Here is a 27939-nt window from a genome sequence, read left to right on the forward strand (position 1 = left end):
GGAGCTAGGAGATATTTTTTGGAACTGGGACAGGGGGAATGTGATTTAATAAAGCAATAGCGTAATGACCCAAATAGAAGACCACACTGAATATAAGACACCAATCTTTTTCAAGACCACTTAAGACAAAATTTTTCTTTTAAAACATGTTTTGGTACATTGAACTAAAAAGTGTATCATATTTCTGTTGTGTGTGTGTAAGCAAGCTCTGACTGGCTTGGGAAGAAGTAGTTGTTCTACTAATACTTGTATTTGTCTTCTACACTCCTGATCAAAATCTTAAGACCAGTTGAAAAATTGCTAGAATTTGCATTTTGCACATTTGGGTCTTAATGAGATTTTAAGTAGAGCTACAAATACTCAAAAACAAGAAGGGGGAGTGAGACAAAAAAAAAATTGGAGATTGTCATTTAAACAACAAAAAAAGTTGAAATAGGCTGTTTATCAGCTGATCAAAAGTTTAAGACCATCGCTCAAAAAATAACAAAAAACTCTCCAAACCAGAACCAAAAATGTTCTCAGTAGGACTCAGTAATGAGTAGCTCCACTATTCTTGTTAATCACTTCAAAAATGGGTTTGGGCATGCTTGATGTGAGTGTTTCCAGGGGGCTAGTGGGAACATTGCTCCAAGTGGTGAAGATGGCTTCACCAAGGGCATCAACTGTCTGGAACTGATGGCCATTTTTATAAACTTCCCTTGACATCCATCCACAAATGTTCTCTATGGGATTTAAATGAGGGGAACATGCAGGATGGTCCAAAAGAGTGATGTTATTCTCCCTGAAGAAGTCCTTGGTCAAGCGAGCATTATGAACTGCAGCGTTGTCCTGTTGAGAAACCCAGCTGTTACCACACAGACGAGGGCCCTCAGTCATGAGGGATGCCCGCTGCAACATCCGCCGTTTGACAACCCTGCGCTACCTGACGCTCCATCGTTCCACCGAATGAAAAAGCACCCCAGATCATGATGGACCCCCCTCCACTGTGCCGGGTAGAAAACATCTCAGGTGGGATCTCCTTGTCATGCCAGTAACGTTGGAAGCCATCTGGACCGCCAAGGTTACATTTTTTCTCATCAGAGAATAAAACTTTTTTCCACCTTTCAATGTCCCATGTTTGATGCTCCCTGGCAAAGTCTAAACGGGCAGTTTTGTGGCGTTGAAGGAGACGAGGTCTTTGAATTCGTTTTTTGTTTTTTAAACCCTTTTCTCGCAGATGCTGTCTGATGGTTATTGCTTTGCAGTCTGCACCAGTAAGGGCCTTAATGTGGGTGGAAGACCGCCCTGTGTCTTGATGGACAACCAATCGGATCCTCCGGCTCAGCGCAGGTGTCATTTTTTTGGGTCTACCACTTGAATTTTTTGTTCCATAATGCTCAGGATCTTTCAAAAAAATATAGAACGACTGATTTACTGCTCCCAACCTCAGCAGCAATGGCACGCTGCGAGAGGCCTTGCTTATGCAGCTCGACAATCCGACCACATTGAAAAAGAGAAAGCTTCTTAGCTTTAGCCATCAGGAGGGCATGACAGTGTGAATGCCTGACAGAAAATGAATATTTTGAGCAGATTTTGGCTTTTATAGCCTGTGGTCTTAAACTTTTGATCAGCTGATAAACAACCTATTTCGTTTTTTTTTGTTTGTTTAAATTACAAGCTCCAAATTTTTTTGTCTCACTCCCCCTTCTTGCTTTTGCATATTGTAGCTCTACTTAAAACCTCATTAAGATCCAAATGTGCAAAATGATAATTCTAGCAATTTTTCAGCTGATCTTAAAATTTTGATCGGGAGTATATTTGGGTCAATGTAGTATTTATTTCCTATAATTGCACACAAAAACAGAGTAAACATTTGATGTTGTTCATTTGATGTTTTCATTCCAAGAGTCAAAGAAGCAACAAAGCAGTCATCAACATCTACTGTCTTTGCCTCTCTCAGATGGTGTAATGATCCAGATCACAGCCGAGACCATGGACTTGCTGCGGCAAACGCTGAGGGACATGAAGGACTTTAGCATCACATGCGGGAAAGCCGACCAGGAGGAGAACCGAGAGCTGGTGCACGTGCAGTGGACGGAAGACGACCACAACTTCAACAAGGGGTAAGACCTGCAGAAGCGGTGAAAGGCCACAACATTAGGTTCCCCTGCACCTGCATCTCATGGTTTGGTAATTATATTTAGCTAGAGGAGAAGGTCCAAATATTATCAACAGCAGTATTGTAAACCCAAGCACAATAATATGTTGTTCTATTCATAGCCAACACTGTGTTGTGTTTCAGTGTCATCAGCCCAATTGATGGCAGATCAATGGAGTCAATCGCCAGCGTAAAGATCTTCCACGGCTCAGAGTTCAAAGCCAATGGAAAAGTGATCCGCTGGACGGAAGTAATGCATGGCAAATAACAAAGATATTGTGAGGTGAGCACCTCTGACAGCATCATTGTCCTCTGTAGGTCTTCTTTCTCCACAGCGACGATCAACCCAACGGACTGAGTGACCCGGCCGACCACAGTCGCTTGACAGAGAATGTGGCCAGAGCTTTCTGCACAGCGCTCTGCCCGCACCTCAAGCTGCTCAAGGAGGACGGCATGGCCAAGCTGGGGCTGAGGGTCACGCTGGACTCGGACCAGGTAGCAAGATGGCTAATTTGTTTGGCACAAGGGACGAGACACTTGAACACATTTATAAATGCTGTAGTGTATGTCAGTACTTTTCTTGAACTAAAACGCAAAAATGACATGGCCGTTAATTGGAAAGAGACTGGTATTAGCTTAAATAATAATTTGGAGTGCATGAGATAGCGAAAATATGTTGTACAACATAGCAGCAACAGGACAGACTTTCACACCAACATCTGAGTAGCAACATTTTAAAATGCATGCAGAGCTAGATAACGCTGCTGGATGCTGACAAATGCTACTACTGTCATCTTGTGCAGTTCGTTTAAAAACAACTATATCAGGAGGTTGTCAACAGCCACAGCTGTTAACGCCAGTGTTTCTGTTAGGTGGGCTACCTGGCAGGAAGTAACGGACAGCCTCTGCTGCCTCAGTACCTGAGCGACCTGGACAGCGCTCTGATCCCCGTCATCCACGGTGGCGCATGCCAACTGAGCGAGGGTCCCGTTGTGATGGAGCTGGTCTTCTATATCCTGGAGATCATCTCCTAGACGCTGGTGACTTGAACCACCAGCAACAAGCACCTTCACCAATCTCCACCTTCCCATTTCAACAGATAAAAGGTCAGGCCAGGTTTATGCGTTTGCACCCGGATCAGATGTCAGGAGGTGCAACAAGGAGGAGCAACAATCATCAGCATCTTAAACACCTGCAGGAGGTTTTCAAACATTTGCATGAAAAGGTTCCAAATGTGAGCTCAGTGCTGTCAGTGACCACCAGGTGGCATCATGTAGCTCTCCCCACAAAGTCCCCAAAGTGAAGCCTCCTTGTAGCAGCACAGATGCTGAGCCTGGAATACCTTTGAGCAGCTTGGACGACAGCTAACAAATGCACCAGGTGCCCTTTCTTATTTTCTATTTTTACTATTTTCTTTTGCACCCGGTGCTCAGTGCCTCCGGCAGTGACCCATCAAAGCTTTTTTGTTTCATTCTTGAAGCTTTACTCCTCAATCACCAGATGCAATGACTTGCGTGTTCTTGGAGACAGACAAGCATTCTGCAGCTTAAAGTCTCCAGAGATTCCACAACAATAACACACACTTTGCTCCAGGACTGCTAATGACAGACAAAGGTTGCAATGCTTTACTGGTCATCAGGCAAAAAAACATACAAAACTATTTTGATGTTGTTTTAATCACATAAAGGTGTGTGTGTGTGTGTGTCTGTGTGTGTGTGTGTGTATATATATACATATATATACATATACATATACATATACATATACAGTGTGCGTGAGACATACAGTGGTGTGAAAAAGTGTTTGCCACCTTGCAGCATTCAAAGAACTGCAGGCCTCACGTACCTCAGTTAAAGTCAGTGTTCATGACTCCACCATAAGAAAGACACTGGGCTAAAACAGCCTGCATGGCAGAGTTGCAAGACAAAAACACTGCTGAACAAAAAGAACATTAAGGCTTATCTCAACTTTGCCAGAAAACATTTTGTTGACCCCCAAAACCTTTGGGAAAATACTCTGTGGTCTGATGGGACAAAAGTTTAACTTTTTGGAAGGTGTGAGTCGCATTACATCTGACATAAAAGTAATGCTGCATTTCAGAAAAGAACATCATACCAACAGCAACATATGGTGGTGGTAGTGTGATGGTCTGGGCCTGTTTTGCTGCTTCATGACCTGGAAGACTTGCTGTGATAAATGGAACCATGAATTCGGAGAATGTTTGGCCATTTGTTTGTGACCTGAAGCTGAAAGCATTTCTGCAGCAGGACAATGATCCAAAACATACCAGCAAGTCCACCTCTGAATGGCTGAAGAAAAACAAAATGAAGACTTTCCAGTGGCCTAGTCAAGATCCTATTGAGATGCTGTGGCATGACCTTAAAAAGTCGGTTCATGCTGGAAAATCTTCCAATGTGACTGAATTACAACAATTCTGTAAAGATGAGTGGGCCAAAATTCCTCCACAGCGCTGTAAGAGACTCACTGCAAGTTATCACAAAGCAGTTTGCAGAATTGCAGTTGTTGGTGCTCAGGGTGGCCCAACCAGTTATTGGGTTTAGGGGGCACTCACTTTTTCACACAGGATCATGTAGGTAGCTGCATTTTGTGTTGGTTTTTTTTTGTGTCATTGACTAATATTTACAGTAAATTTGTTTGATCTGAATAAGTGTGACAAACATGCAAAAAAATAAGAATTCGGGAAGGGGCAAACACTTTTTCACACAATTGTGCGCGCGTGTGCGTGCGTGCGTGCGTGCGTGCGTGCGTGCATTATATATATTAGAATAAGAACTGAAATCAAATGCAGAAACAGTGCACTGGATTCTAAGCCATTTCCAGGAGTGTTTTTCCAGCGAGTTCAGTGTTTGTGGAGATACAATGCTTCCTACAGGGAGTGAGTTTTGTTTTTTTGGATGGAGCCGAATCTTGAATGTATTTCATTGCACGTTTTGTCCAAATTCCACAAATCCTGACTTTGCAAAATTTTGCAGACGTGCAAGAAGCCGCGTCTGTTTGGGCCTCAACGGTTTCTCTGATGTGTGGTGTGTGATGGCGAGCGGAGGACCTTTTGGTGCTCTGGACCTTCAGCGACATGGACCTGCAACACCTAAGAATGTATTCTTTCCCTTTTGTGTTAAGATGCAAACAGCTTTGTACAGTCCTTTCTCATTCATGCGAAATTTATTTCATTCAAGCCAAACAACTGTCACAATCTCCTCTGCAGACAATCAGGTGCTTACTCAGATCCACTGTAGCAAACTTACATGCCAACAAGTCTGCTAAATGCCAAACGAGAGGGGTTAAGTGTTACCGTTTGTGCACCTTCATCTCTCCTATCCAAACAATTAGCATTTCTATTTGTTGTTGTTGTTGTTGTTGGACCTTATTGTCCAAAATGAAAACACTGCACGTCAACACACTGGTTTTGTCAGCTTTGCATTTTTATTATGATTATCAACATCCTCTTAGGTTATTCAGTTTTATGTTCAAAATGATTTTCTATTGTTAATATCAGTTCAAATGCCCTAAAAGGCCCAAATTCTGTGTTTATCCTTTGTGCTTCAAAATAAAAATCTAAAAAAATATATATTGCTGGCAGCAAAAGCCCCCAACAAAAAAAGTAGTGTATGTGAAATAAATACAAAACAAATTAAAATGTGAATGTAGGTCATTTTTACCATGACTATATAGGAATGTTTTCATATGACAACCTCCATCCATCCCATTTTCTATAGCACTTGTCCTCTTTGGGTTCTCAAATGAGCTATTTCAGCTGACTTTGGGGGCAAGAGGTGGGGTACACCCTGGACTACAAGCATTCACACTGGACAATTTAGAGTCTCAAATTAGCCTAAAATGCATGTGGGTTTGCATTTGGGATGTGGGAGGAAGCCCACGCAAACAGGGCAATGATCCAAAACACACCAGCAAGTCCACCTCTGAATGTCTGAAGAAAAACAAAATGAAGACTTTTCAGTGGCCTTGTCAAGATCCATACAGGGGATGTTCAAACTACACAAACTTTAAATGAAAAGGTTTTCCTAGATATAGTCGTTTTTCGTTTATTGTGGTTAGTTGGTTCCAGACCCGACCGCAATAAGTGAATTTCTAATTAGAATTTTATATTAATAAATTGAATATTTTTGTTGTTAGAGCATATAAAATCTGTTTATGACTTTCTAAATGTTTTTTTTATCACTACTGGATCCCTGTAGACATGAAATAACACCCCTATAGTCAGTCACCTTTACACTCCTATTCTTTGTTTACACCACATTGCGCAAATCTAATGTGCAGGCTATACGGGATCACTGCAGGGACACAATTCTTGACAGCCACCACTTTAAACGTAGCATGCTAACTAGTTAGCCTCCGATTTTATTTTTCTAAACAAGTGTTTCAAACCAAGCGGGGAAGAAGGACAAAGGAAGATTCCAAAACGTACCACTTCCACATGGAATGGGAGAACTTTTTTTTCACTCTATCATGTCAGACATGCCATGGGTGACTACATGCAGTGTTTGGGTAATGTCAGCTAATGTCTCGTCAATGTAACATTACTGATGCCTAGTGACCAGAATACTACATATGACTTGTCTTTAAATATTTTTGACTAATAATAAGCCATGGTCAATAATTAAACAACGATCGTTTATTAATTACATTTTTAAAATAGAGTGAGGGAGCGATGTTCTAACCGCCGAGTGGCGAGGGATGACTGTGCTGCATTATGAAGGAGACACAAAATTGAATTCCTCCATTCTATAGTCTGGTGGATGTATATAAGGTGTAACGTACGTACCGGCCTGAGGGGGGCAGCAGTACGCCATACTTACGCCAAACCTGCCATAGTCAAACAGAAGAAGATGATCCAAGTTCTCCGAAACTAACTGATTAAATGGTGGACGAGCAGGTAAACACCACTCGATCATTCATCAAAGTGGGAGGGATTTTCAAAGTAAACGCTAACAGTTACTCTGCCATGAGTTTGTTCGCGAAGAAACATTTGGAGTCGGAGGCTTATTAAAGGGCTTAAGCTAACGGCTAGCTAGCCACTCGGCTAACATTGCCAGTGACTGTGTGTGTGTGTGTGTGTGCGCGCGCGCGCGCATGCATGCGTGCATGCGTGTGTGCGTGTCTGCTGAGCGAGGAGGCACTTGACCGTCGCTCACATGATTTTAATTGTAAACACGGAGGACTTGAGACACACACGACCACAACCAAACTATTCTCACAGTTTATTTGTCTGAATATGTAGTTTGCTTCACCGGGATATTGTTGACGAGCAACTTGCAGCCGTAGCAACATGTTCGGGAAGAAGCGGAGAGAGCCGCTCCCTAAATGCAGAGGCGCCTCCACAGCCAAGCAGGTAACACCTACAGAAACACTGACGCCCTTTACAAAGCTAAAGGCCACCCTTCTCTGCCCAGATGGGTCTTTTCTTAGACCTTGATCCAGAGGAAATGATAGATGCGGAGGAGAATTTGGACGACCCAGACTTGGAGGCTGAGCTGGCTGCTCTCACTGGGGGCAAAGCTGCTGCTAATGCTGAAGGAGGAGCAAGACACAAGGGGAAAAGTGAGTTTGAATGTCACATCACAACAACATAAAATCTTGACTGCGTTGTATCTCGTCTCGGGCTCACCTATTCCTGTCTTGTATGAAAGCTGCCCTGCCAACATGGACATATTTTTCATACACGTATTTAGACCCCGAGTACGCTTGTACACTTGTGGTTGCATTTCGCTGGTGCCCGTCTTGCTGCCAATCAAAGTCGTGCGTTTTCATCGCTTTGTCCACTTGCCCCTTTGAGCACGTGCGTTGGGTGGTTAGTTCGGTCGGTTGCTGCCGAAAAAGTAAGGCAGATAATCGATCCCTCTTGGGACGCTTGCTGTCATGACTGTTGCTCGCCTCTGTCCTTGCAGTTCGCCACCAATACAAACAGCTTTGGAAAAAAACAGTAGGATGTCAAAGCTCTGGTCTGTGAAAGCCATTTAAGGGTGTAAGCATGGTCTTGTTGACATCTCTAACCTAAAGGCCCCCTTCCAATGGAGGACATCACTAGAATGGCAGAGGCGTGCATGAGAGATGTGGACGAGGATGAAGATGACGACGATGTGGAGGACGATGAAGATCTCCTGGTTGGTGGCTTTCTTCTAATTTTGTATTTTATTTTAATTACAGGGATAGTGCATGTCAATAAACATTTCTATCAGTATGTCAGAATCAGTCAAAAGGCTATTCATCATATTCATCATCAAAGTCAGACTTTCAAAGTTTAAAGGGGACCTATTATGCTTTTGCTCCTTTCTGACCTGTAAATGTTGTTATGATGTTGTATTCTTGTGTTAAACGATGCCACCGCGTCAGATAATTAGGTTTGTGCCTTTGGAAGTGAGCCCTGAAAGCAGTTTTGGGTGGCTCTGCATGCTGTGTTTTCCAGTTGTTGTTTTTTAACACTAGTTCCACTTACATCAACGCAACCCGGACTTCCTCATATGGGCATGCCCAGGTACACAGTGTAGGCCTGTAAGTAACAATTTATCACTGTCCGAACTGTTTATTTTTTCCCAAGTAATCGGACAGAAGCTCATGTCTGTGTAGCATTATAGAGTGTGGATACAGGGAGCGGAGGGACTGTTGCATGCATGCAAACATAAATGCTGTATGTTAAAAGCAGACATTTTAAAAAGATAAATCGCTGTTGACTATCAACTCCTGTACCAGTAAAATTAGAAAGTGGAGTTCGGCAGCTGTCCAGAAGTCCTGGGGAGCGCTTGGGAGTGTGACTAATCACAGCGGCGTGGGCTCGGCGGGAGGTGTACCTGGAGGAGGACCGGGGGTGGAGTAAATTACACAGATCGTTTGGGTGGGAAGCAGGAAACCCAAGGAAACACTGCAGGAAGAGGCGCAGAGTCTGGAAGATCTACAAAACTTTCTGTGGGTTAATGTGTGTAGCTGCTTTACAGGAGTCCAGAACTTAATACAAAGGCCCTAAAATGAGTATAATAGGTCTTTGAAGGGATTATTTGGATTTTTTGACATGAAGTTGTATGAAATCCCCATCAGCAGTGTATTACCTCAACAGAGACTTACCCATTTGGTCCCTTAAGTCCCATTCTGGGCAAATTCCGGTGATGAAGAACGTAGTTCCAGGTAGTCGCTGGGGTTACACAATTAAGGAGTTTGGCATCTCAAAACAATATGTGTTCAAAAGAGTAATACATTTGCATCACAAAAATACCTCCTCGAAATTCCGTGACGGAGCGCCGTGGCCATCTTGTTTACGTGTGTGTTCCACAGCGGAAGAAGATACAAGCGTCTTCGTCACATACACAACAATGTACAGGCAATACTGCACCGGGATATGGCGGGAGACAAATATAACGCAGAGCGATTTGTGAGGCCTGATGATTTATTTATTTATTTATTTATTTTTTTGAGGAGGAATTTTTGTGATGCAAATGTTTTACCGGTACTCTTTTGAATGCATATTGTTTTGAGAAGCCAAACTTCTTACTCGTGTAACCCCAGAGACAACGTGGAACTACGTTCGTCGTCACTGAAATCCGACCAGAGCTGGACTTAAGGGACCAATTGGCGGGTAAGTCGCTGTTGGTGGACTACACTGCTGTTGGGGATTTCATACAACTTCATGTCAAAATATCTGAACTATCCCTTTTAAGATGTCGGTTTCTTCGTATTGGCTGCTCTTATCTTTTCCCCCGTCAGGCCGAGCTACAGGAAGTGGTGGGTGAAAGTGAGGAGGCCGTGATTGTTTCCTCTTCATCTGCCGCTGCTTCAGCTGCCACCAAACTTCAGCCATCACCACCATCTCAGGTGCAACACTTGCTGTTCGCCTCATTGCCCCTGAATGTTCAATAGCTATCCAGATAAGTTACGATTTTATTACACCGTTTTTGTGCCATGTTGATAAAAAAATTGTTGTTGTTGTTGTTCTTCTTCTTCTTCTTCTTCACACTGCAGCAAACCAAAGTCCCCTCAGCGGCGCCCGGCAATGTTCAGCACACTTTGGAGGAGAGGCTCGTCATGTATACGATGGCGCTGGATAACGCCAAGATTGCAGGCGAGAGCGCCAAAGCCAGGCGGCTGGAGCGAGGGCTAAAGGTGACTAAAGCTTAACGTTTATTTACTTGAAATGCCAAGCAGATGGGGTGATAATTGGCAGAAGTGTAACACGCATGACTTTAACACCGACCGTTGAGTATTAACATTTTAAAGCGCATGCAGAGCTAGATAAAGCTGCTGGATGCTGACCACTTGTTCAAATTCAGCTACTTCCATCTTGTGGAGTGCATAAAAACTACATCAGGAGTTTGCCTACAGCCACAGCTGTTAATGCCAATGTTTTCTGACCCAGTGCAAATTAGAGACCCCTGCGGTTATTTGATTTTGTCGTCCATGCACCTGGTGACATTGTAGGTAATTGAATAGAGGTGTTAATTGGAGCACTTGCGGTATTTATTTCTATATTTCATAGTGCCTTGTGATGTATTGCTTCATGTCTGTTGCTACTACAGACACTGGAGACCATGTTGGGCTCCGTCAAGAAAGGCCGTCAGGTGAGCGAGGCCCAGATTCCTCCGCCTGTGGCCACAGGAGCATCGAGCAGCGCCACTTTGCCACCACAGCAGCCTGCTCTGCCCATCCCCTCGCCTCTCAAGCCAGCAGAACAGGCGGTGGAGTGTGAGGCTACAACGCCAGAGATTGTCACCCCTGCCAGTAAGGAGGAACAACACTCATCCGCCTCAGCACCCGTCACTCTGAGTGAGCCCACTGAGCCCTCACAGGAGCGAGCCAGCCCCTTGCAAGATAATGAGACAAATGGTCAGTTTGTCCTGACGATGCTGCAGGAAAGGCAGAGAGAGTACAAGATGGCTGCTCTGAGGGCCAAGAAGGATGGTGAGGTGGAGCAAGCCATGCTCTACTTCAAGACCAGTAAGGTAATGGAGCATCCCAAATGTATGAACATCATGCAGGTGGAAATGTAGAGGCTTCTTTGGCGTTGGTAGCTTCTAGTTTGTTGTTGTTGATGGGTGCACTTTTTCTTTCATGGAGATTGCTCATGGTTGTGTGTGATGCTTCTGTCAGCCTTGTGGAACTATATGTGAATCTGTGTGTCTTTTTGGAGCAGGGCTTTAATGGGATGATTGATGCTTTGAAACGAGGACAAGCTGTCGACCTCAGCAGTCTTCCTTCCCTGCCTCCAGGTGGGTTGCTTAGCCTCATTATTTGACAAATATATATTTAATTCGGTACTGTTAAAGGGATAGTTCAGATTTTTATTTACATGAAGTTGTATAACCTCCCCATCAGCAGCATAGTGCATCAATGGGGACTTACCCTCCACTTGGTCCCGTGAGCCCAGTTCTGGTCAGATTTTGGTGATGAGGATGTTGTGTGTGTGTGTGTGTGATAAAGAGCGTTGCAGCCATCTTTGTCACACACAACGATGGATAGGCGACAGCAATTGATGCGAACAAAGAGAAAGTAACGCTGAGCGATGTGAGTTCTGATTTATTTTTTTTATTTTTTCAAGGAGGCATTTTTGTGATGCAAATGTATTACTCTTTTGAACGCATATTGTTTTGCGAAGCCAAACTTTTTACTTAAGTGGCCCCAGCAACTAACCGGAGCTACATTCCTCATCACCGAAATCCGAAGAGAACTGGGCTCACGGGGCCAAGTGGGGGGTAAGTCACTGTTGATGCACTACACTGCTGATTTTATACACTTTATTGGCAAAAAACTGTCTCATTGTGTCAAAGGTTCAGGAGGTAGTCCCACTGGATCAGTGAAGCAAAATACTCCTGTGGCTCCACCGGCCGAAGCAGCTCCAGGTACCGTCATGGTATATTAACAACATCATAGTGATAATGCTTAAACCAACACATTTAGTTGTCGTCCTCCCTTTAGCTCCCCAGGCTCCCAAAGACGTGATGGAGGCCCTTGAGCAGAGACGGGCCAAGTATATGGAGGCTTCGGCTCAGGCTAAAGCCAGCGGGGACGAACGCAAGGCTCGAATGCACGACCGCATCGCCAAGGTGCACAAGTGGTCATGTCCCATGTTTTTATATGCCTTTTGGTGGTAAATACATTGAATGCAATATATTTTTCTTTAACGTCTGTCTTTTTAGTAGGGATGCTCCGATCAGGGTTTTATGCTGCTGAATCCGATTCCGATTACCCATGAATGACCTCGGCTGATACAGATACTGATCACATGGATTTACTGTGCACTTTTCAATTTATTTATAATAAGCAGTATTGGTCAGTGACGCCGTTAGAAAATTCCAAGGGCCTCTGGCAAATAATTAATTATTAAAAACAAACATTTGGACGGATTGCTTTTTTTTTTTGTTTGTTTCTACTATTCAAGACAAACCTGAATTTCATTTGATGCATGTTTTGGAGTAATTTGAATACATGGGTAATAAACTGTCCAATAATGATTTTTTAGCTCAAGATAACAAAATTAACAGAATAAATTCAGTGTCTGGGTTGCAGGGGTCTCTAGCTGTCTATTCACACACTATTTGTGTTTTATTTAAGACTGCCAACATTTAAATTGTACACTACTTTATTACTACTTTAAGCAGATCTCCACTCAAACAGTGTGGCCATCGTCTTGATGCTATTTTGTGGTCATTTGTCATTATATAAAGTCTGAATTCAACAGTTACGCAAAAAAAAAAAAAATACTAAGAGTTGAAGCAAATATTCTTTGAGGCTTTGTGAGCTGCTCAAAAACAGCTCAGATAGGCGACCCCTGTTATAGTATCACCATCATAAGGCTGGACACACTTTGTGTTTCTGTTCATTAAACAACCACACACAAATGTGACAAGAGTATAGTTGTTCCATGACACTTGTTAGTAGACACCCCTTCAATGTGATATCCACTTGTGGCTTTCCCATGGGCCAAAAATGACCGCCGAACTAACCACATTGCTTGTTTGTTTTAAAAACAAAATGTCGCTGTGGTACAAAGTGACACTTAGGAGTCCAAAGACCAGAAGCTCGGCGAGTAACTCTAGCTAACTGCTAGTTATCTAGCTTGCTGCCACCAAGGCGAAGTACAGGCAGTGACGGCTAGGCAAAGCGTGTGAAAGATGCAAGTATAGTGGAACTGAGATAGTTTTGGTAAGGGAGGGATCAAACAAGCTGGCATTGGTTGGTGTAGTCTGTATAAAGCTCAATACAAAATGTGTCATTTTGTTGGCAGCCCTAGGTGACACAGCAGGCATGTAGGATTTGCCGCCGCACGCCGATTGTTTTTTGTGATTGGTTTTGAAAGGTGTTTGCCAGAATACGCCGATCACGTGGTTATTTATTTATTTATTTATTTTTTATGGAAATCAGCCGATATTGATAGGTGGCCGATCGATTGGAGCATGCCTACATTTGAACTGTAAAGTTTACAAAACTAGAGAAGCACTCGGAAATCGCAGACCTCTGCCAAGCGCAATCGTTCCCCCCCCCCATATTGTGATTCACACCAAAATAATAGTAAATTTTTTGGATCAGGCTTTGATATTTTGTAGAACCTGTTGGAAACTTGTCCTGTATTTTCTTTCCAAGTGTGCTGACCATTTTTTGTGGCATTATAAAATTGTCCTATCTTGCAATGTTAAAGAATCCTTAAAAAAATTCCTGAATCCAGACAGTGATCCGGATCACCCCCAAAATTATGCTCAGTTCTTCCATATCCCAGTTCCGACAGTTCCTGAAAATTTCATCCAAATCCATTCAAAACTTTTCAAGTTATTTTGAACACAGACAAACAGATAAAGGCCGGCAAAAACATAACCTCTGCGCTTGGCGAAGGTAACAAACAAAATGATCTCTACCGCTAATCATCCTTTTGAATCTCTCCTTCCGGCAGCAATACCAGAGCGCCATCCGATCTCACAAAGCTGGAAAAATGATCAACTTTGATGAGCTCCCTGTCCCGCCAGGTGCAGTTCCTCCTTCAAGGACTTGTCAAGAATGTTGAGTTTCTCCATTGGGTGCTACTAAACTTAACTTGTGGGTTTTTTTCCACTTTGTCAGGTTTTCCTCCGATCCCGGGCCAGAAGTCGACCACAGCCGAGCAGGGGTTGGTGGCTGCGCTGGAGGCCGCCACGAAGATCGCCTCCACGGATGATGATGCTGCAAGTGAAGATGAAGAAGAAGAAGAAAAAGAGAAGGAGGTGTGCTGCAGTTTTTGTTTTAGGTTAAGGTCAATCGTTAGCTGGAAACAAACACAATTGTAATAATAATGTATTGCATTAGTAATGAAATTTATTTTTACAAAATGCAGAGGGCCACAAAAAAAAGCCACTGATGGCAAATGGCCCCGGGGCGGCACTTTGGACACCACTGCTAAAAAGTGTAAAAAAACATTCATAACCAGTGCAACAATTCCCACATTTTTTTGTAGTCAAAGCGTGCTGAGGAGCCAAAGAAGAGCACGCTAAGTGTCCCCGCTTCATCCCAGGGTCGGAGGAGGTCCCCGTCACGCTCACCTGAGAGACCCTCCACCAGAGAGCTCTCAGCAGCAGGTCAGTCCTGTTGTCACGGCTCTGTTCTGTTGCAGAAAAGCCTCATCATCTTTGTCTTCGTCATGGTCCTCCTAGATGCCGAGCAGCTGGAGTTCCTGGAGGGCAGGAGGAGGCAGTACATGAAGGCGGCTCTGCATGCCAAGCAGAAGAACGACGTGGAGCAGGCCAGGAGTTTCCTCCGCACTGCCAAGGGTTTGGAGCCCATGATTGAAGCGGTGCGCGGTGGTCAAGCGGTGGACATGAGCACGGTAAGTGAATCAATTTACAGCCCATCTCCAAACTTATTAATCTGGCCATTTCACAAAAAATGTGGAAAACCTGCTGTCACTCCCTTTTTTTTAAAGTGGCGACCCTCATTCTGTGGCAAATTATAGACCCATCAGAACATTGCCCACAGTGACCAAGATTGCCGAGAAACTGGTAGCAAAACAAATGATCAAGCATTTACATACCACACCCTTTGCAGTTTAGCTTGAGAGACAATTACTCCACACAGACTGCTGCTTGTTATTTCACTGAAAACATCAGAGCCATGTTAGATCAAGGTGGGGTTGTCAGTGCTGTGTTCCTGGATCTCAAGAAGCCATTTGATACTGTCAATCATAAAATCTTGCTGACAAAACTATGTACAGTGTTCCCTCGCTCTATCGCGATCTGCCTTTCTCGGATTTGCTGTTTCGCAGAATTTTTTAAGTGCTGCTTTTTTTTTTTCTTTTTTTTTTAAATTACAGCGTATGAAAGCTGTTTGAGGCCGAGCTTGGCCCTTTTAAGAACAATTGCACTGTTGGAAGTTGAGTGTCTCTCTACCCTCGCTCATCTGTCTGCACCGCCCATTGTTTTCTGCGTCCTGTTTGGCTGTAGTCGATTGTCAGTCAATCTCCTTCGTGCCATCCTGAATGTCTCGTGTCACCACTAGATTGCTTGCTTGCTAGCTTCCTAGCTTGTAAATGAACTTTCGGTTTGAAGGAGGAGGGCTTCAGCAATATGTTTTAACAAGGATACAAAAATGCTACAGTGCAGCGGAAAGGTGCCAGGATGAAAAGGCACAGTCACAGGAGAAACAGTATGCGTGAGTGACTTAATAATTTCTTGTGTCCTACCTGTAGGTTGATCATTAAAATTCAAATGAAGGTTTGAACTTCTTTTGAGAGTGTTTAAACAAGAGAGAAATGTGATAAAATGTTAATGCCTGTCTGAGAAAAGTCTAAAGTGTATGGTGAGGGGTTTTACAGCCTTAAAACATATATAATCAATATTTACTTTAAAAAAAAAAAAAGAAGTTGGCTTCTTCGCAGATTTCACTTATTGCGGGCTATTTTGGGAACCTATCCACCGCGATAAATGAAGGAACACTGTAGTTTTAATTTTTCACCAGATAAACTTAAGTGGATTGAGTCTTAACCTCACTGAGTGCTCCCAACTTGTCAGAGTGTTAAATTGGTAGCCCGCCATTTGTCCACTAGTCTTCCTCAAAGATAAAATTTAGGACTGTTAGGTCTGTCATGATAGCAAATTTTGCTGGTCGGTAATTGTGCTACAAATGATCGTTAATCGATATTATCGTCAACATTTTTTTAGACAGTTTTTTAAATTATTGTCATAAGAGGCGTAATCTACATTTGAACCACTAGATGGTATTCAAGTATTGTGTACCCGTGTGAGCCACATTAGCGTGACACAAGTTGCCTGTATGTTGTTTAAAATTTCTACCATATAACTGTATTGAATGTCTGTGAGTTTGAATGTCATTTTGCACTGTTTTGTTTGTACTTACATTGCCTCAGTATGCGTTGCAACTGAACTTGTCATGTGACTCCTTCTTGCAGGTGCCGTCGCCCCCTGGTGATGAAGATGAGGACTTCGTCCTGGTGCACCACAGTGATGTTAACCTCTCAGAGAAAGCCGAGCAGGTCTACATTCAGTTAGCCAAGATACTCAAAGAGCAGCATGAGGTAAGACTTGAGCTCCAATGACGCCTTGCAGGAAGAATGGTCTGTTGTGTTGTTCTTTATTGATGGTTGACCTGTCAGAAATGTCTGAGCCACTCCAAGCAATTCACTCACCTGGGAAATGTCGCTGAAACCACCAAGTAAGACCAATCAGTGTCACTGGAGTCACACCTACAACAAGTTGCTGGTGAAATGAAGTACATGGTATTTTGGTGTCAGGTTTGAGAAGATGGCTGAGTTTTGTAAGAAGAGTATGGAGATCTTGAAGCTGTCCCAGGCGCAGGGCCTGCCTCCCCCCAAACATCACTTTGAGGACAGAACCTTCCACATGGTCAGGTGGGAAAAGAATCTGCTGCACCTGCTTGACTATCTTGATTTATTTCCCTCCTTTGTTTGGTCCTGGTGGGGGGGCTGTGTTCCGCTGATTGACCTTCTCGTAATTGACCACATTTCCTTTTTGTTTCTGCTCACCTGTCACAGGATGTTCCCGGACCTCAGCAGTACAGAGATGGTGGTGGTTATCGTGAAAGGGATGAATCTTCCTGCTCCCAGTGGTAAGCACACGGCATATATACAGTATGTGTGTGTGCGTGTATTTACTTTATGTATGCACACACAGTGGAACCTTAGTTTTCGTCATTAATGAATTCATTAGTGTTTCACGTTCTTTGTCAAAGTTCTGGCACTTGAAACTTTTTTTCCATCCATATGCAATTTTTAAAAAAAAAGCACAAATTCCTTTAACACTCAGAAATACGCAGTGCTCTTGAACGCCTCACCAGCGTACAGCGCACTGCTTATCAGAGTAAGAAAGGAGACAGATACAAGTTGTTCATTGTGTGCATTGTATTCCCTGTTGAGAATCTCTTTATAAAAGTGTCCTAACTCTAAAAGAACCACTGTCAATTCTTTACAGAGGCTTGAGCAACCAGCGTGTGGATGCTTTGTTTGGGTACAATAACCCAGACAGTGTACGAAAAACCTAGACATATTTTTAGCAATAAGTTTAGTCAAAAACCGAATAATGCGAAAAACGAGGTTCCACTGTACACTGCTAATTAGTAGATAATGAGGTCATAACCTAACATAATTAATCATGTGCATCCGCCGCAGGCATCCAAACAGGCGACCTAGATGCCTATGTTAAGTTTGACTTCCCCTACCCCAGCACGGTGAGCGAGCGCCTATCTCTCATCATCTCCTCCTCAGAGCAGAGCAGGTTATTGACTTGTTGTTTCCGTGCTCACCTCCAGGAGCAGCCACAGAGGCACAAAACAAGTGTCATCAAGAACACAAACTGCCCAGGTGTGTCCAATGATATGTATGAGTGGCGGTGAGACCGCTTCAAAGTGTACTCTAATGCTTTTCCTCACTAAGAAGTACAATATCCACAGTGGAGAGCATAATTAGCTACTCTCACACTCCTTTCTGAGCAGAATACAATCAGAGCTTCACTCTGACCATCAACCGCAACCACCGCGGCTTCAGGAGGGTGGTGACGTCCAAAGGCCTCAAGATGGAGCTGCTGCACAAAGGGTGGGTCTCATGCAGGGTGGCATCCTTTCATGTATGTCAACCTGACCCACCTGACGCCTCTTTCACCGCATCAGCACATCACAGCCATAACAGAAGCTCCTGCATGTTACTCACTTGGGCCTTTCACACAGAACCCAGATAAGTGGGATATTGCCGTAACGACGTGCTTTGACATGGCGACACAGCAGCCTGTAATCGGATGATTTGATGTGTGACATCAGTTCTTGTCCAAAATTGCTGGGCCGACATTAGCCTTCCCAGTCTTCACGTGTCGTTCAAACAGAGCAGCTACACAGAAAAAAGCCCGCTTCCAAAGGTGTAAAATTGGTATGTGGACTTTGTCCCCTCCATTCCATGTCACTATTCTTTGTGACTGCACCGACATGGGGAAAAGCCAGCTTTGACAGGTAGTGCCAACAGGGCTTTGGGGGGCAAAAAATTTCCAGGGCGACTTTGTCCTCCATTTCTGTGTTGGTGTCTTTCACACAGAATGTTTTGCTTTTATTTGACACGTTGTTACTCTGAATGTGTGAAAAGTGCTACATAAACCAACCCTACTGACTTTGGCGACTTCCTCAAAGTGGGTTCCTGCGGAGTGACAAGCCAATTGGGACAGCCCACGTCAGGATGGACAAACTAGAGTCTCACAGTGAAATCAGGGAGATTGTTGAGGTGAGCAGCAACATTGTAATGCTTGTTAAAGCGTTTAATGGTTTATTGAAAGGCTACCATTTCCTCCCTCCCGTCAGGTGATGGATGGCCGCAAGCCCACTGGCGGTCGCCTGGAAGTCCGGGTGCGCCTTCGGGAGCCTCTGAATGGACAGGACATGCAGGCGAGCACAGAGCGCTGGCTGGTGATCGAGCAGCCGCAGGTAGCCTTTATATCCACGTCAGCGCTTATTGATCTTGTTCAACAGGACCTGACATGTGCTTTGCTCTACCCCCCACCCCATAAGGTTCTCCTCTAGGTGTTTCCATGACTTTCAAGACATGTAAGTACTTAACAATGGTTTTGATGACATCACACGTGAACGATTAAACTGACAGGTTTTCACATTTGTGGTTAAAGGCGACCAGTCAAGCACTCATCAGGCTTTTTCCCCCTCAGACCTCTTCAAATGTTTGCACTTTGCAAAAAAAGCGTGACTTCCCTTCCATGCATTGCTGCACCATAGATGGGGCCTCACCAGGTCAGTAGCACCCTTAAGCGACATGTGCTGGCCATTAGGGCTTGGCAGAGTGATTGGTGTATGAGCGGACGTCATGTACTATTAATGATATCAAAGGATGTGGGCTGTGACGTTTATGCACTAATACCAAAGTAATCGCTGTTGCTGTAAAAATCCTGCATCTTGGAACAAATGAAATGTCGCTGGCAACATATTAGAGCGACACAAGCTTACTGGATGCTTTTATTGCTTCCTGTCTTCAGAGTAATATATGACACCATTTGTTCACGTAAAACTTGTGTAATAAGAAAACCAATATATAGCGGACTATTTCTTTTACTGTACAAAAGCACGGGGCATCATGACCCTGTGTTTGTTGACTTTCAGGATTGTTTTAAGACTTAAGTTTTGACGATGTGAGCTATTATGGAGGTGACATGATGTTTACACCTAAGAGCACAAAGTAAATGAGCACTTGTCACACTGGTGATTTTCACATGCTAACCGCAAGTGCTACCATGCGACAAAGCATCGCTCAGCCTCTCTTGTGTTTGAAAGAACTGTGGTACAAGAAGCCATATTTTCAAATAAAGGTTGACTTATGAAACATTTAACCCACAAATGCTCCTATTAATAAGACAAACATGTTAGGATGACCCTTTCAAGCCACTAATAGGACAAGTTCCCCATCCTTGCACCTGCTTGAAGTCCACCGGTACCAAAGTCTCCTTTTTGGTTCATTCTATACTGCAATTACTTTCACACATTTCACTTCTCTTACGATTGCCTGCTTGTTTACAACCTTCATGGATGTCAGTTGCATTTCCACATAGTGGCCGACAGTATCTTGAAAAACAACAAAAAACATTGAAATAAATTGTTGTCATTTTCCACTGCTCTGTTTTCTTTTTCTTCAATTTTGCAACCTTTTGCAGTGAAACATATCCGCGTTTCCCACAGGACTGCAATCTATTGGTGGCAGTGGTGTGTTGGGGGTTAATGACATTGTCTGATTTGCATAATTTCTCCTCATGGATGTTGTGAGAGAGGAATAACTTGGGAGACAAAAAGTGACTTAAAAAACATGCAAAAGCACAACAAATGTTAAGAACTATATTTCTTCTGTTGCTCCTGTCTGTCACAAGACGGAGCCACCTGTAAGTGCTCTGAGATGGGGGTAGGGCCTACAGCAGCGCCAGCTGCTCATTGAGAAGAGCGATGCATGCTCTGGGAGAAAGCACTCAAGTTTTTCACTTTGTTAATATAGCTCACCTCTTTTCTTTTTGTCAAAGTAGATGTAATAATGCTGCAAGTTGGATACACCTGTGTTGTCATAACCCTGGACTCTCAATTCATACTGTTTATACAGGACAGATTTCTATAACAAAAATATTTACATTTTTTTATTTTGTTATTTAGAACTAAAAAATATAATACTGAACAATTCATTTCCCATGTATTAGTTTTAGTCTAAAACAGGCGTCAAATTAAATCTAGGTTTGTGTTAAACAGTACAAAATGTTGTACAGTCACATGGTACTATTGGACTAAATAGGTCAGGTGACAAAAAGAGGCTCAACATTTTAGACTCACTTAAGTACTCTCAGCAACTTGGACATTAAATTAAGTTTTGCAATGTTCTCGGTTTATGTTCTGCTGGTTGTTGAAAAATGTTAAATAAATAAGTTAATAAATAAGCAAGTCATAAAATTGCAGATGCGGCAACGGCGGCAGTCCCATGCAGCCCACCACCACAGCTTCAAAAAATCCTAGGGGAAACCTTGTCATTGTATTAACTCACAACAGGCACACTAATAATAACATAATAATCATCATAATACTAATATGGCGTACTGTTGTGGCCGTAGCCCCACAACAAGCTAAAAAAAACTCTGAACCCTCGACGTCACTACCTGTCTGCCATCGATTCAGCTCCCCCACAAGGTAAAAATGGCTTTTTTTCCTCTTAATGTCTACTACAGTATAGTGGGTAATTTGAACGTGAAAGTAACTATAGAGGTGTTATTTCATGTCTACATGGCTCTAATAATGTTATAGATTGTAAACAGGTTTTTATGCCAGAACTACTAATGATGTCCGATACTGACATGAAAATGTAGTATCGGTCAATATCGGTATTCGTTTTTTCCCTATAATGAAAATAGTCTTTTAAGAGCCAAAGTCGCAACATTGCTGAATTTACTGTTATGGTGCCTCGTGTAGTTAATACTTTACACCAGGAGATGGCAGACATCTCTAACTTCAATCTAAGCGTCATTTGTGGCCGTGTTTCTGTGCAGAGTTTGGCAGTTTGTAGACTTGCGGCGGGGAGTCTGCTCACCGTGGCAGTCCGCACGCGGCGCGTCCTTGAACCAATGTTTTGCTTGCCCGTGTTCGGAGTGGCAGGGTGTGGGTGTGGTGATGTGGAGGAGCGTGAGGTGGCAGCGGGCGGACACGGTGCTGGATTTCTCGGGTGTTTGCTTGCATGAGTTGTGTAGTGTTGAGAAGTCAAGTAGCTAATTGCTGATGCTGTATCCATTGGCTTTGCAGCAGATGTGTGTTTAGGATGGATGGATAGATGCTTTATTAATCTCCAAGAGAAATTCACATTTCCAGCAGCTCTGCAAATATGTCATAATCAGCTTAATCACAAAATCAAACAACCAAGACAAATACGTCCACTTTGTCCAGTCCAGTCCAGTCTTTCCACAACAAGAGAGATGTGATGTTACACGTATTGGTATCTGTTGATACCGGAATCGGAAATTGAGAGTTGGACAATATCGGATATTGGTCATAAAGCCAATATCTCACGTCCCTAATAACTACTAATTCACTTATCACGGTCGAGTCTGGAACCAATTACCCACTTTTGTGGTTGACTAAAGCCTATTTGTCAAAATATGCATGTTTAAACAAAATTTACATATTTTTGGCCTAAATTAGGTAAACATGTTCAAGCATAAAAATGGCTAAATGAACTAAAATGCAACTAAGACAGCCAGAAAAAACATTGAAAGTCACGGTGTGTGTATTGTACACTGATCACTAGGTGTCAGCAATGACATTGATGAGACAATGGCCAACTCAGGAAGTACTGGTAGTAATAAAACAAATAAGAATGTCTCCCACTGCTAATGTGTGAGTCTAGATTACATCCTATTTTTTCTTATGTATACTCTGTTGGGTTATAGGAGTGTAAGGGGGACTATAGGGGTGTTACTTCATGTCTCTAATAAAGGGCTAAAGTCAAAGCCCGTACTTGGAAAGCCATAAATAGGTTTTCTATGCTGTAAATACAAAAATATTCAATTTTTATATAATTCTACTTGGCGGAAATTCACTTATGATGGTCTGGTCTGGAAACAATTAACTGTTATAAACGAGGGACGACTGTACCACACTACACCACTTCAATCCCAGAATACATCTCACCCTTTTCACAGCCTCTCCCTTTTATTCTCCAGAGGTCTTCACTAGATTTGTCACTAGTTGTCGAAATAAATGTGTCCCATGATGTGCATTGTTAGCTCCATCATGCTAACTAATTTTCTCTCTTCAGAATGCACAGAAAAGGGAAAGAAATGTGTTCATGTTTCACACAAGGATTGTGGATGATGGGCAAAATTCCAAAACAAGTGCAGCTATCCTTTTAAAGGGGACCTATTATGCTTTTCCACTTTTCTGACCTGTAAATGTTGCATTCTCGTGTTAAACAATGCCAATGCGTCAGATAATGAGGTTTGCGCATTTGGAAGTGGGCTCTGAAAGCAATTTTGAACAGCTCTGCACGCTGTGTAAAAATATGCTCATCTGTCAACGGCACTTCACACGGGACTGTTTTGTGAACCTGGACCAATACGAAGCTGGACTATCCGCCAAACTGTTGCTGAAGTCCGACGCCTGTCCAACGTTACTTGGTCGTGTTGAAGAGTCAGAAGAGCAAGCTGTAAGTAACTATTTATCAGTGTCCTAACTGTGTTTATTTTGTGTAAGTAATCGGACAAAAGGGGTTCAGCAGATTTCCAGAAGTCCTTGGGAGTGCGACCAATCACAACGGAGTGGGCTCGGCAGGAGGTGTACATGGAGGAGGGCTGGGGGTCTATAGAGTAAATTACACACACCGTTTGGGCGGGAGGCAGGAAACCCAAGTAAACACTGCAGGAAGAGGTGCAGAGTCTGGAAGATCTAGAAGCTTTCTGTGCGGGTTATGTGTAGCTGCTCTATAACTCAAAACTCAATACAAAGGCCCGAATATTAGTACAATAGGTCCCCTATAACAACTGTCTAACGACAGCAGCGATGACGCTCTTACAAATCCTGGTTATTGCTGCTGAGGAGCTTGGGGAAGGACGTACCGATGGAGCGTCCGTGGCGGTAGACCACCAGCTCCAGCGTGTACTCGTCCACATTGACCACCACTGATGTCATCTTATCCGTGGACGAGAGGAAGATGATGGTGAAGAGAGCGACCTCGAACTCAGGACTCACGCCGATGAAGGAACCACCGACGGGCTTCACCAAACCCTTCCAGCTGAACTGCAGATTAAGGACGTGGTCATCTTGGTCGGGCTGTAAAAGATAGGTAGGTAAAGACGTCCAAGCGTGGCAAGTGTCTGCATGATTGTGTTGTCTCACAGTGTCTTTGTTGTCTCTTGCTTTGTAGCCTTTATAGTCTATGTGGCCGTGCTTCTCCTGCAGGTAGAACTGCACCCAGTTGTGTAGACCCATAATCTCCTGCCCAAACTTGGTTTCCCCGACAAACACATGTTCAAACCCGCAAGAATCCTCTCTGAAGAAAACATGAAAACACTCATTTAGCTGCCATTTCCTGCACCAAGAACTAGCCAACCAACGCCACAGATTAGGCCTTGAGCTCCCCCTGGTGGTGATGGAAAAACTCACCCTCCGCTCCTTTCTCGGTGGTACAGTCGGAACCAGATGTCGTAGAGCTGCTTCTTGAATTGTGTCACGGCTGGCGGCGACTGTCTCTTCTTGATCAGATACCGGTGAGCACACTGCCAGTGCACAAAACTTCATCGTTTGCTATCGTTGATGGCCATCCATGGCACTGAGACACTTGTTGACAGTGTTGTCACCTTCATGACTTCTGTCTCCAGAATAGCGTCCAAAAACTTCTGGTTCTCCTGTAGCTCCTCAGGGGTCACAGTCTCTGACACACCAGTTGACATCTCGTAGTTGTCCAGCAGGTTGATGAAATCTGCATGAAGGACTTTCAATATTAGTGCAGACCTGCCAACTTGTACAAATGTATTGTATGCAATTTTCCTGGCTTTAGTTTCCTGTTCAATCTGTACAGTATAGATAAATATCAGTTTCTCAATAGTATTTAAAATCAGGGGAGTTTGAAAACATTTCTGTCCCCTGGGGGGCATGACAGAAAATAACTGAGAACCACTGGCGTAAGTCCAGATGATTCAGCTTGGTCTTGAAACCGATCTCGCACTCTCACAATAGCCGCTGTAATACAAAACCCTGCAAAATCTGAGCCACGAGAGTAGATCTGGCAAGTTTTCCCTGTGCCGTCACCAAGGTGGAAAATTGCCAGGTCCACCATTCCCTTTCAGTGCTGCTCATACAGAACAGCGACATGGAAACAAGCTGGCTCTGTTACAGCTCTGATATTATGTCACAAGGTGGAATATTGCTGTGTAAACTAATTTTCTATGCTGTTTAGACAGAACAAAACTGAAAAAAACCCCAGCTCTTACAGCCTGTGTGAAAGGGGCTACACGTGGGATCATACCCCTGTTACAGCTCTTATATTATGTCAACTTTTCCCCATTTTGTGTCTGTGCTGTTTATACAGAGAAAAACAGAGGAAAAGTATGTTTTTTTACAGCCTGTGTGAAAAGTGCTAAAGTCAGTTTCCTGCCTCTGTTTATAGCTGTGATACAGTACATCAGGAGGGGACACGGCCGGGTCCATCTCATCCCCTCATTCTGTTCTGATTCTGTTTATACAGAACAGCAGCATGGAAAAGTGCTGGCTTTAGCAGGCAGTGTCCTGTCTTTTGTTACAGCTCTGATACTATGTGAGACAGTGGAAACCTGGTGGTTCTACTCTGTACCTCCATTCCATTTTGATGCTTATTTATACAGAACACTGAAATGGGGAAAAAAAGCTGAAAAAACAGTGTTGGCTTTTTTGTGTGAAAGGGGATACAGGCAACCACTTCTGTCCCCTGGGGGGCATGACAGAAAATAATTGAGAACCACTGGCGTTAGATTCCTGTTAGATTCCTGATACTATTTGAGGAGGTGGAATATTGCCTGTATATTACTTGTCTCAACATTCCGTGTTGCAGGGCTACAGGTAGCAGTGTTCTACCTCTGATGCTACCTCGATGAATCACTACATGTCACAAATTCTCCCAAACATGTCACAAATTCTCCCAAACAAGCTGGAACCTGCTACTTTGGATTTTGGAAGATGATAATACTTCCAATGTCTTTAAACCACCTACAGTACCGTCATCATTGCACAATAAGGAGACAAGATGATTATTTTTGCAAGATTGGACTTTTTGAAAGAAACATTTTGTACATTTTTAGTGAATGGAACATGAAAACAAATAGTGGATACAGTGACCGTACGTGAATACGTCTCGATGCTCTTCAGCTTGTCTTGGTTGACGTACGTGAAAAGCGGCGCCCTGGCTCTGTCTCTGGCATAGTTACTGCCCTGGGCCACGTAGCCTGCTCGCCCCTGAATTCAGAACACATAAAACAGGGCACGGGAAAACCACCATTGCTGGGATGGAATGCTCACAGTTGTACCCTACACTACATCATTGTATCCTCTCATCAAGGCATCTGCCCCCCCCCCCCCCCCCCCCCCCACCCACCCACCCACCCACCCATCCCAAACAAACATTCTCCCAGTACTGACCTGAAGAGAAATGATATAATCTAGCCCTGGTTTGAGACGATTGCTGTCCAGACACCAAAGTTCATTGAGCACCTCAGCAAGCTCCTGGTTGGCTCCTTGACTGAGGAACAAAGCTGATGACTTAAAAACATTGTCTGTTAGGACGTGCTTCATGACCAACATGACGCTGCATGCGTATGTCAGCACTAGAAAAAGGAGCCGGCAAAATGTCAAGCAAATACAAAGAATAGCTTTGCATGAATACAGTGCCATGGCGCTTTTCCATACTAATTCCTTCCACAAGATAAAAACTGAAAACTGAGGCTGTTTTTCCCATGAAAATATTGTAAATCCAAAAATATTAACAAAAATACATTTTAGAGAGTGACAGTTTTACATGCAGAAAACAATGTGAAATCATTCTAAATGAGGAATGGATGGAACTTACTGTTGACATGGTCTACCTGCACATCCTGTGAGATTGAATTCAATAGTGTTCCTCACCTTCTGCATCAAATTGCTGCCACTCACAACTTTCTTTGGGCCCCATAATGTGTTATTTTGCAGTTGCACTCAATTAAAAAATGCACACAGGGAGTCACTAACTTTGTTTTGGCACTCCATTTCACAGAACAATACAGTAAAGGGCAAACAGACTTGTTTGTTACGCGCAATATTGTACCAAAACTGAGACGAAAAACGGGGCAACATTTTGGACGATTACTGAATCGTACGAAGACTGTGGCCTACAATGTTGTGTTTGCTATGCTATGCTTCTATGCAGCATTTTAAAAGGTGCTGTCTGTCATGGTTAGGTGCTGCAATGGGGGGTGTATCATATGTATGAGTGTACTGCATGTGCATTTGCATGAGCTGTGAATAAGTGAGTGACAGTCATTAACACCACTCCCCCTCATTGTTGATCTTGTGTCTTCAACTTATGTGATAAAATGTTGTAAAATCGCACAAAAATTTGTTTCTGACATGAGAATGACAGTTTTTTTTTAAACAGATTTATATTGTGAGGGTTTAAGTAAAGTATGTAAAGTATAAATTAGCATGTTTCAAGCTGGAGTATTACCAACCAAATTGGAGTGTCATCCCTTTTTTGTAGTGTGTTGTATTGACTGTCCTATTGTATTGTGTAACCACTAATTAACACCAGACCCCGTCTCTCTTGTTCACACACAAACATGACAAATCTCCATTGTACAAAGCAACTGTGCTTGCAGCAGCACTCTGTGAAAGTATTAAAAATTTCTGTGCAAGAGGAACAACATCAAAATGGAGGCTTTCCCTCAAGCAAGACGCGCATCACTGACTGAAATATTACAACACGGAAACATGTTTACACAATACAACTTCTATGTTGAGTGCAAGTAGTTTTTAAATGGCTGGAAGTGTCGAAAAACGATTCAAAGGAAACGTAAACGTGTTTTTACATAATTCTCTCATTTTGCTTACCTTCTGGCCATGTTTCCGTGCAGAAGAAACTGACTTGGCTCACTCTTGACTCTTGAACGAAGAAGTACAGTTATTTATGCAAATTAATAGTTGGGCTGTCTGTCGTGATGTCATTGAGGGTAGCAGCCAATGACGAGACGACAAATGCACATTGTACCGCCCACAGCAAGAAGGACCAATGCTGTTGTGGTCGACTTATTAATGCAATAATGAAAGTGACTTTTATG

General features: G+C 43.3%; 3 protein-coding genes across 14 annotated transcripts in view; 2 read left to right on the forward strand and 1 right to left on the reverse strand.

Annotated features, from left to right (window-relative positions):
• zfyve9a (zinc finger, FYVE domain containing 9a) overlaps nt 1-5767 on the forward strand; it is a 39537-nt gene extending 33770 nt beyond the window's left edge. For 9 of the 10 annotated variants that reach the window (XM_054755557.1, XM_054755566.1, XM_054755538.1 and 6 more), the window contains 4 exons: nt 1940-2102; nt 2282-2387; nt 2456-2632; nt 3010-4857. In XM_054755557.1, coding sequence (XP_054611532.1) covers nt 1940-2102; nt 2282-2387; nt 2456-2632; nt 3010-3171 — 608 coding nt within the window. In that variant the 3' untranslated portion in view covers nt 3172-4857. Of the gene's footprint in view, nt 1-1939; nt 2103-2281; nt 2388-2455; nt 2633-3009; nt 4858-5130 lie in introns of those variants that run through there. The other variant, XR_008566411.1, reaches the window with a different exon arrangement.
• Nucleotides 5768-6979: 1212 nt separating this feature from the next.
• On the forward strand, nt 6980-20248 carry cc2d1b (coiled-coil and C2 domain containing 1B). 2 transcript variants are annotated; one of them, XM_054755616.1, is made up of 25 exons: nt 6980-7052; nt 7398-7508; nt 7570-7717; nt 8177-8280; nt 9872-9979; nt 10127-10267; nt 10681-11103; nt 11295-11370; nt 11929-12000; nt 12077-12204; nt 14046-14118; nt 14213-14352; nt 14583-14703; nt 14779-14951; nt 16530-16655; nt 16734-16792; nt 16872-16988; nt 17133-17206; nt 17766-17824; nt 17906-17957; nt 18089-18188; nt 18770-18860; nt 18938-19060; nt 19145-19180; nt 19258-20248. In XM_054755616.1, the coding sequence occupies exons 2-24, from the start codon at nt 7446-7448 to the stop codon at nt 19154-19156; spliced, it is 2583 nt and encodes an 860-aa protein (XP_054611591.1). In that variant the 5' UTR covers nt 6980-7052; nt 7398-7445; the 3' UTR covers nt 19157-19180; nt 19258-20248. The 2 variants fall into 2 exon arrangements, with proteins under 2 accessions (XP_054611591.1, XP_054611600.1); XM_054755625.1 differs by having other exon boundaries at nt 19297-20248.
• A 2679-nt stretch (nt 20249-22927) lies between these two features.
• On the reverse strand, nt 22928-27870 carry si:dkey-222f8.3 (Poly(U)-specific endoribonuclease-C-like). 2 transcript variants are annotated; one of them, XM_054755713.1, is made up of 7 exons: nt 27713-27870; nt 26270-26369; nt 25975-26086; nt 24457-24578; nt 24263-24375; nt 23996-24149; nt 22928-23929 (listed from the first exon to the last, which is right to left on the reverse strand). In XM_054755713.1, exons 1-7 carry the CDS (start codon nt 27721-27723, stop codon nt 23669-23671), a joined length of 873 nt encoding a protein of 290 aa, XP_054611688.1. In that variant the 5' UTR covers nt 27724-27870; the 3' UTR covers nt 22928-23668. The 2 variants fall into 2 exon arrangements, with proteins under 2 accessions (XP_054611688.1, XP_054611679.1); XM_054755704.1 differs by having other exon boundaries at nt 26270-27775.
• Nucleotides 27871-27939: the final 69 nt, after the last annotated feature.

The sequence above is a fragment of the Dunckerocampus dactyliophorus genome, chromosome 2, assembly GCF_027744805.1.
Source record: "Dunckerocampus dactyliophorus isolate RoL2022-P2 chromosome 2, RoL_Ddac_1.1, whole genome shotgun sequence".
NCBI classification, from domain to species: domain Eukaryota; kingdom Metazoa; phylum Chordata; class Actinopteri; order Syngnathiformes; family Syngnathidae; genus Dunckerocampus; species Dunckerocampus dactyliophorus.